This window comes from Syzygium oleosum, unplaced genomic scaffold (genome assembly GCF_021117445.2).
Source record: "Syzygium oleosum isolate NSW1041296 unplaced genomic scaffold, Sole_v2.1 Sole_v2.30, whole genome shotgun sequence".
In the NCBI taxonomy this organism is placed as follows: Eukaryota; Viridiplantae; Streptophyta; class Magnoliopsida; order Myrtales; family Myrtaceae; genus Syzygium; species Syzygium oleosum.
Genome location: NW_026607514.1, coordinates 2,183,759 through 2,193,247, shown reverse-complemented (window position 1 = coordinate 2,193,247; position 9,489 = coordinate 2,183,759). Strand labels below are relative to the sequence as shown.

The following is a 9,489-nucleotide window of genomic DNA, read 5'->3' as shown; positions in this document are numbered from 1 at the left end:
CTCATTCATATCATAACGATCTTTGTGAAATCTTCACCGTGTCATTATGACGAACATCTGCACTTATCATAAAGATATTAAATCAAGCTTAATTCTAGAATCATTAAAATTTTCCATAGGCATGTTTTCCTAACAAAACACTGTTTATGCATGGTTTGTCCTTTTTAAACCTACGCGCTAGTGCTCAGGATCCAGGATTAGGTGTTCGGTTCATAGTTGATATCATTGCAACACATTTGCCGAACTGTTCAAACAGAAGCATTCGATCAGGCTTTTTGAAAGGCTTGCAAAAGCTAAATCAAGCAAGCAACGGTCGTCCATTTTCAGGGAAAAGAAAAAACAGAAAGAAAAGATGGTGCCACAACCTTCCCAGAGGTGAATTAACAAAAGGAAAGCTAATGGAGTACTATGTCAAAAGACTTAGTACGGACTCTCCAAAGTCTATACCAATCGCAACTTTGGAGTTTTGATTTAATCAATTTCATATGCAATTTAATTTAGTTAGGAGTCATCACTAATCTATTACGGGTCAATTAGAAACCCAAGTAAGATCCGGGAGAATATCTTACATCTGGGAACTAGAAATATCATGGATACAGGGAGTTGGTTATGCTAGATTAATTAATCTAACACCCTTTCTGTACCTTTTCTCTCATTCCAAAATATTTTGTTGACATGCTAAGTTAATTTTAATCCTAAACCACTAAAATGTGATGCGTGTTCATATGGGTGCACAATCAATAATTTAGCACTCAATAAATCAAAGAGTTAAATGAAAACTCCATTAAATCCAACACATCAAGTGCTCTGCATAATATTGACTAAACAATGTATGCATAACCTAAATATGATTTTTAAATGCAATGACAGTCAATTCTTTTTGGGTTTTTCTTTATTTAAAAAAATATATGGAGATGCAATTTTAATCTACATGATATGGTTTAATTGAAACGCTAATATGTGACTAACTAAATGACATGTGATATGTGGTATGCACCTAAGTGCTAAACATGTACGTGCCATATGGCATGCTATATATACTTGACTATTAATAAATCTCATGAGGCATTAAGATATGTCTAACTCAAACTTCATTGAATTCAATGATATATTATCTCAAAGCAATCAAAGTTTATTTAATCAATCGCACATAATAAGCATAGGTTATTAGTCACGAACAAATATGAGATAACGTTAAGGATCCGACCTCTAGTCTCAAAAGTCCAACCCCCAGTATATGTGATATTTAATGCTATGTATGATGCAAGGTAAGCTTAGGGGAACCAATGCTATCCTAAGACATGACAATGGACGTAGGTTGATCAATCTTAAAATATGCACACCTTGGAATTTGAACTATCAAAACTCGCTAGTCAAATAATATGTTACGCCCAACTTGATATCAAGCGTCCAAAAATTTCGCATCTCAATAAACGCTCACCTGGACAGCATGCATGGCAAGTTGAACTCAACTGCATGAACTCGAATTTCCTAATGCTAAAACGGGGACTTCGTGCAAGCAACCATTCCACACATCATGCAATTGCATCTAACTGAATATGGCCAACCAGAACAAATTACGCTCAGGAGCCACATGCAAAAAATTCTCAATCAATTCCTAAGGGCAGCCGCAGTTAGGCACGAGATTAAATCATCAACGATCGTGATTCTCTTGTTAAAACTTTGCATATCGTAACAAATGAAAGAACCCACCAATTATACTTGGAGAACCACGCAAACGAATCAACAATCTCGACGTGTTCGGTCACTTAGACAATATGGCAACAACTCGGTGTCTTGATCGATTCAAACCAGCGTATGCAGCTTTGCGATGAGAACTGAGTGTGACTTGGTGAGGCGAAGAGGGCCGGCGAGCAACGATGGGTGGAACCACGGCACGGCGAGTTTTCGCAATGACTTATAACGAGACTCCGGTGAATTCATCTAAATGCAGCTTCGACTGTAGGTGTGGCGGCAGGTTTGCAGTTAAATTACCGCCGAGGATTGCTTAAGGACGTCGGGGAGAACACTGTTGCAAGGATACCGAATGGTGAATCTATCGTTCCTAAGTTTTTGAAGGTGCTACCTTCAAGACTGATTACGGACCTCCTTGCTCAATGTATTAGCTCTGGAATCTCTTACAAAAAATATCAGAGTGGATATTTGTTCTAGACTTACATATTTTAAAGGCTTCTTTATAAAAATCCGGAATTCATCTTAGTTACTTGGAGTGGTTGAATCAATAGATACCTAGATTTCTCTATAGATAAATAAAGATTAAACCGATAAATACATGGAACTCATCTATAGCATTTAGCGATCTAATTGATAAACACTTGAAAAGCATCCCAAGAGTTTGAAAATTCCTTAACTAAATATTTAGATTTCTTTTTAAATATTCGAAAAGTGTCTTGACGAAGTACCCAGATTTCTTTTGAGGTATACGTAAAGATTTAATCGATAAACACCTAGATTTCTCCTTAGGCATCTAACGATCGAATTGATATCGAATTCGATAAACACCTAAAAATCATCCAAAGTGCTTAAAAATTCCTTAACGAAATATCTAGATTTCTCATTGACAATTGAGAGATGGAAAACTTTCAAGCACGAGCTGTTCGAGCGTTCTGAGCGCGAGCTCTCTGACTACGAGAGATGACACATTCCCAAACACAAGAGATCGAAGACTGAGTGCAAAATCATTAAGGGCGATTTTGATGGAGGGTTAATGGAGATAGATTTGGAACTTAAGTAAAAGTTGGTAATCTTTTATGAAACAAAAAAATTAGAGTAAAACTGAAACTTGAGTTTTTTTATGAGACAAAAAAAGTTTAGGGTAAAATTGATACTGGACCTAAAGCTGAGGGTTTTTTATGAGACAAATAGGGTAGAATTTGGACTTGATCTAAAGTTGGAGTTTTTTATGGGACAAAAAAAGTTTAGAGTATAATTGAGACTAGACCTAAAGTTGGAGGTTTATATGAGATAAGTAGAATTGGGACAAATGCTAAAGTTGGACAAATGCTTTATCAGACAAATGCAAAGATAGCTAAGTGAGCACCCAATTGAAAATATAATCTTATTACGCTTTGTGGTATGCTCTCTCTCTCTCTGCACCAAAAGGATGTCCAGCGTGCCAAACTATAGATTACCCACAAGAGACGACTCAATCTAAGGCTGCAAAATTGCCCGTGCACTATTGCCCACTGCGGGAAGCTCGTGACCCTTACCCCACCATGATGTGAGTGGGTAGCCCCGGGGGAAAATTACCAATAAAATCATAAATTTATTGCATTTGTACCAATTCAGTCTTAATTCTTTCAATTGTACCAAAGCATAAAGGAGAACTTCAGCATCTTCATAACAAAGTCAACGAAGATTACTGGAAAAATGATGTGCAAATACCATGCCACCAGCATGGTCATAAAAAGCTCTTGATTTGACTAACTATTAATTCAGCATTATTAGCAGAAAGTTAACACAAAGCTTCATCGGAGTTGTAGAATGATACTGCATGAGGTATCGATTCTGTAATAACAAATTCACTTCATAAAGTGAGCAGAGATAGCAGCAATGGGAAATATGAATCGCAATTACATCATCAAAAGGATCATCCAATATTTCTTCATAAAGCCAGGAATCCAGACCCTCTAGATATGACAGAGCAAGAGCAAGGCAACATCAATGTGATATTTGTGCTGGTGTGCGCTTGGCACTAAAATGATCACTTTTTAACAATGACCGGCACTGAAGTGATCGCTTTTTAATAATAACAAGCAATAAAGTGATTACTTAAAAAAAATTGGCACTTAAACGATTACTATTTACAACTTTTAGACGACATCGTTTAGGGATTATATGCTGACTGGGCACGCCGACGAGCCACGTAGTTGTGACATTCCGAATTTCGACCCATTTTTGGGATTTATAAAACGTGTATTTCGTCGGTGCGCTTATAGTTAAATCTCGCCCATAACTGATCACTCTCGGGTTATTTTTAAATTTGAGATTTCGCTAAAATCGCACTCGATTGAATTTGGCCGTTATTTAGAGTCCGAACTTTGGTGTCGAATTTCTTGGAGCTTTGCGAATTTAATTAAACGGTGTCGATATTATTGTGGCCAGTGTCGATATTGTCCGGGATTGGTGAAAAGTGAAATTTGGACCGGGTGCGGATTTTAACTAGTAGATCTCCATCTTAATGTGTTTTAGTTAGTGTTTTTGGCCCTTTTTCCTAATTTATAATTAGGATTTTTCGTGGACCGTCGGATCAACTCCGAGTTTAAACGTGAGCCGTTGGATCACACTCGATTAGTTGACTTTCTCTCTCTCTCTCTCCTCTCCCCCTCTGCCCGCGCGTCCCCTCCGTGCACGTCCCCTCCTCCCCCCGCCATGCAGACCTACCCCATCTCTCTCTCTCTCCTCCTTTTCCTTCTTCTTTTTCTTCTTCCTTCTTTCTTCTTCTTTTCTTCTTCTTCTTCTTCTTCTGTTGTCTTTTCCTTCCTGCTGGTTCGCTGCTTCTTGTTCTGCTTCTTGGCTTCTTCTGGCTGCACGCCTGACCCGCAGTCACCGTCCAAGTCACTGGAAACCGCCGCTCACCACCGGAGACCGACGCTGCCCACCGCACCACCATTTCTTTCATTTCTTGCTCGGTTTGCTTGGATTTTTCAAAGTAAGTGGCTTCCTAACCCTTGACTAGGCTAAGGGGTGACTAATGGACATGTTAGGTATGGTTTAGGGCGCGCATGGTAACATTTCTATTTCTCTATTTTTCTATTTTTCTGTTCCCGAGAATATGTTTGGAACAAAAATCCGTTTGGTAACGCAATTTCATTTTTCTATTTCTGGAATAAATTTCTACTCCAAAAATAAATTTGGAACAGAAATAAGGTTTAAAAAAAATTGCTTTTCTATTTTTGAAATAGAAATAGAAATTATTTGCACAGTAACCAAAACCATGTTACCTTCAGCTTCGCTCAACAAAAACAGATCTCTGTCCATACGCTTCGCTCAACAAAAACCATAGGTAGGCCGTCGCTCATCTCCACTCCGAATCCGACTCCGTCCACCTCTTCGGCGTCGACTCCGACTTCGTGTTCCTCACCAGCGTCGACCCTCGCGGAACAATGCCCTCACTGCACGAGCCTCTTCTCGACGCCTCCCACGCAATCCACTTTGAATCTGACTCTGTCCTCCTCGTCGGCGTCAACTTCGACTACGTCTTCCTTGCTAGCGTCGATTCTGTCCTCCTCATCGACCCCCACGGAACAACGACCTCATCGACGTCAGGACCCTCTCTTCTCAACACCAATAGGTAACTACTTTCCTACGCAATCGGTGTGCTTCCCCTCTTCGTCTCGCTCGTGCTGTGAATAGGTGTGATTTTTTGTCTAACGATTAGGGCATTGAAGTTTAATTTTGGGTTTAAGGCCGATGGCATGAGTTTTGTTTGGGGTCTTTGTATTTGCTCGCTCGTCCGTTCAGTCTCTGCAGCACCTGGTATAATTTGACGAGGATTTGAGCTCGTTCAGTGACAGAGCAATGAAAGAGAGAAGCTTTCTCCCCACAGACCTAGTAAAAAAATCCATCATAGCAGTAGAATAGTAAGTTATGGTAAAGATGAAAATGCATCATGTAAGAGAGACAACCAATGACAGAAATACACGCAGTGAACAAGAAACGGATCCACATCATTCTTCTGAAAATTTATGCCCGAGTAACAAAATATCAAATAGCAAAAAAGCTAGAGTAGAACTAGTATCAGAAGCCATTTAACTTGGCGAGACACATCTGTTCGCACTGGAAATAGATTAAGGATATTTGTCTAGTCTAAAAATTCCAATAGTAGATGGAAATTCTTAGAATTTTTCAAAGAATGGCCTTTTGGGAAAACGAAATCACTAGGTACAAGCTCTAAATGAACAATACTGTAACCACTTCCAGGTTGATCAACATGCAACTGCGTCAACAATAAGCAAGTGCTAAGAACTTACTCTACTTCTCTGTAGTAGGATTTCATTGTAGATTTCCAAGATGGCATCATATCTGGAACTCACTAGAAGGGGAAAGAAATTTCAAACACTGCTTATACAAAAGTCCACGTTTAACGATTTGTTATTAGATGTCAAATAGTGCATAGCACCTGGATAACACTTATGATGATGATGCATACGAAGATGAGCACAATGGTGTTAGAGGAATAGTATAATTGATCACGGTGAGACGCAGATTACTAATGATGTTGTCATGATAATACTACTGCATACAATACTCAGATGAAAAGCAGTCCATTTGAAAAGGAGCAAATATATTCAACAAACCATACCTTCAGGAGGCCATTGGTTCAGATTCTTTTGATGCGAACAATCTTCTAGAGGGCCAATGTAGTAACTCTCTTTTGAGTCACCTAATGGAATCACAGACCTGTGAGTAATAACCAACCTATTTTTCTGTCCACTGAATTGTAGATTGTTGTTCCAGAGATTTCAGCCTGAATATGTCCAGTACACTTAATGTTATATTAAGAAAAATCGAAAAAGGTTTAAATAAAGAAAATGAGTCGAGTACTCACCTGGGATGAAAATATGGCAGCTGAAGTGCGATTCACCAAAGGCTTGAACCTCACTGTCTTGGGTTTAATTGGGGCAAGATCACTTTCAAAACCTATTTTAGGGGTTGATTCATTAATTGCAGCTGCAAGGGGCTCTGAGAAAGACCTAACAGTGCAAAAGGTAGGCCGTGATGCAACTGGTTTTGCGATCACCATTCTCTCTGCCTCTTTATTAGTCTCCATTAGTACTTGTATAGGCAATAAATATCAAATGCACTCAATGCATGGCTAGCTTGTTCAAGATACGGGATGATTAGGTACTCTAATCTATCTTGTGGTCAGAACGCTCTATAGTCTTAGATTCAGGTGGCTGAAGTTTAGTTAACGTGAATGGCGGGGTAGAGCAATCCTTCGGGAGCCTCCACACTCAACCAACTAACAACTTCAGCTTAGTAAGTGCATTATAACATCTTCTGACTTGCATAATACTAGAAATAGTAAGTATATTGTATTTTCCCTCAAAAGAGGAGAAGAAAAAGTAGAGCTCGCATAGTCATGTTGCGTATTTTCCCCCAAACTGTCCAGTTTGGTTAGACCAAGCGTTAGCTTGGTGCAGCACAATGAGACTTCTGAAGATGATATATGCTTGCTTGTACAATATGATATGCGGATGTTCTCTTTCAATTTTCTTCGTGCCTTTTGTTTTATTTATAGCTTTTTGAACATTAGATATATGTGATCTTGACATCAAATTTTCTACGCTTGAATTGGTATACCATATGATATGGCTCATTTGATCTCGGTCAATTAAGGTTAAATGGCATCCCACAAAGAGGCATTCATGGCAAAGTGGACCGAGCCGTTAACCAATATGCTTGTAAGTTTGTTGGTAGAAGAGGTGAAAAAGGGAAATCGCACCATTTGTACTTACAACAAAGCAGGGTGGAATAACATACTTACCCAATTCAATAAACAAACAACACTTCAGTTTAGTTTAGTTCAGTTGAAGAACAGGGTAAACAAACTGAAGAGACAGTATGGTAGTTTTAAGAAGATGCTTTCACAATCTGGATTTGGATGGGATAATGTTAACAAAACGGTTGCTGTGGAGGATCCAAGTGTATGGGAGTCTCACGTCAAGGTATCACTTTAGTTGGGTCATTCTATTCTTATTGTGGATGTAATCTTCAATTATGTTGCTGACGTATGTCAGTGTTGACAAAATTACAGGATAACAACGAATGGGCTAAATTTCGAAAAGATGGGTTTCCTCAGTATCCCGATTTGTGTATTGTGTTCGGTGATACATATGCTACAGGGGAGTATGCAGTAGGAAATGCAGAGTACTTGGTGGTGTCGGAGGGGTAAGACAATGGTTTTGGTGGTGGCGGCAATGGTGGTGGCGACAATGGTGGTGGTGACAATGGTGACGGCGGCGGCGGCTGCGACAATGGTGGTGGTGCTGAGGTGGGTGATCCGGAGGAACTTAGTGAGTATCCTAATGATGAGGGAGTCTTCGCACCTGATGTGACTGCCACGCCAGTTCGTGAGAAGCACAAGTTGGATAGAACTCCAAATTCCAAGAGGAGGAGAAAGAGTAACACATATGATGCTTCTGGCAAGAGAGATTATTGTACCACCATCCTTCGAAGTTGTCCCAGAGGAGATTCTTATGGATCCTACCCATAAACACTACTTCAAGGTAGAATTTTCATACATTCATTTACACCATTAGTTTCATTTTGTAACGCCCTTACCTCACCTCGGTCACGCCTCGGCCAAGACCGTAACCTGAGGCTTATTTTTTTACGTCCCATTCATTGTTATCTTTCTTTAAACACAAGCGGAAGCATAATTTCGGGACAATCACATTAAGAACAACAACGGGATTAAGACAAACAGCATCATGAGGAACCTTATATAACAGCTTGAAATCAATCAAGGAAAGCACAACAAGCATAACATGCTATTTCCATTTTACTTAAACAGATTTTACAAGCCTTTTTTCCATTGGCCGTTCCTCGTACAAATCATATTACAAGCGGAGGTCGAGGTTAATCCTAACTCCTCTATGTCATCCTTTATCTTACGGACCAGAAAAAGGAAAACAACGGGGGATGAGTTGGGGAGACTCAATGAGTAAATTCACTAATACTCGTGCAGGATGATGCCTCGCCGTCGTACTAACGCATACAAATAGTTTCCCCGCCTTATGTCGATGGCAAATCAATAACAAAGCCTTTGACCTTGCTCTTGCTATGTTCACATGGAAACTCACCTTTATCCGATCACATAAATGCGGCTTATCAATAAATACACATACCGGCACACATATAGAATTCATTTATCATTATCCTGGCTCAACCAGGCCATCCAGCTTCATGCTAGGCATCCTGGGTCAACCAAGGCATCCCGGCTCAACCGAGGCATCCCGGGGCTAGCTCACTCGAGGCATCCGGGCTCAACCAAGGCATCCTAGCTCAACTAGGGCATCCCGGCACTAGTTTACCGAGACATCCGGGCTCAACCCAGGCATCCTAGCTCAACTAGGGCATCCCGGCGCTAGTTTACCGAGGCATCGCCACCAACGCTATGTGACAACGGTCTTCTTCTTTCATTTAGTGATCAACCATCATGGGTCACACAAGCCGGTTTATTATATTGATTTCATTAGTCCATGCAATCAAGCACAAAGGCGTGTCGTGCTTGTGTAATCATGATTTCTAGAACATTCGCCTAACATGCGGGTCGCGGTCGAGGGCACGTGGTTCAGTCCGCCATGTCGAGCGTCGGCTCGGAGCCGAACTTGGCCTAGATCTACACATCCCAATGTAAACCCGTACCAAGCCAACTCATCCCGTAACGCCACAACATGAGTACGAAACCATACGACACCCCGTTTCGTGACTCGTACGTGCCTTGACTTACGATTATGAAGC

The 9,489-nt window shown here is 40.3% G+C and overlaps 1 protein-coding gene and 1 long non-coding RNA gene across 6 annotated transcripts; one reads left to right on the top strand and one right to left on the bottom strand.

The window, feature by feature from the left end:
- Positions 1 to 4,971: 4,971 nt before the first annotated feature.
- LOC130135267 (uncharacterized) lies at positions 4,972 to 7,879 on the top strand. Of its 2 annotated transcripts, none has more exons than XR_008814724.1 (2): positions 4,972 to 5,314; positions 7,363 to 7,879. It is a non-coding gene; the product is annotated as an uncharacterized LOC130135267 (long non-coding RNA). The 2 variants fall into 2 exon arrangements; XR_008814725.1 differs by lacking the exon at positions 7,363 to 7,879 and adding an exon at positions 6,592 to 7,045.
- Positions 5,526 to 6,793, bottom strand: LOC115662901 (WRKY transcription factor 44-like). Of its 4 annotated transcripts, XR_004003340.2 has the most exons (4): positions 6,572 to 6,711; positions 6,326 to 6,490; positions 5,994 to 6,045; positions 5,526 to 5,571 (listed from the first exon to the last, which is right to left on the bottom strand). XR_004003340.2 is itself a non-coding variant. In XM_056303970.1 (2 exons), the coding sequence occupies exons 1-2, from the start codon at positions 6,791 to 6,793 to the stop codon at positions 6,416 to 6,418; spliced, it is 297 nt and encodes a 98-aa protein (XP_056159945.1). The 4 variants fall into 4 exon arrangements, 1 of the variants encoding a protein (XP_056159945.1); XR_008814723.1 differs by lacking the exon at positions 5,526 to 5,571 and having other exon boundaries at positions 5,695 to 6,055; XR_008814722.1 differs by lacking the exon at positions 5,526 to 5,571 and having other exon boundaries at positions 5,704 to 6,045.
- Positions 7,880 to 9,489: the final 1,610 nt, after the last annotated feature.

Coding starts and splice junctions, on each gene's coding strand:
- LOC115662901 (XM_056303970.1), bottom strand. CDS start 6,793: ATGGAGACTAATAAAGAGGCAGAGAGAATGGTGATCGCAAAACCAGTT. Junction 6,491..6,571: donor CTGCCATATTTTCATCCCAG/GTGAGTACTCGA, acceptor GGACATATTCAG/GCTGAAATCTCTGGAACAAC.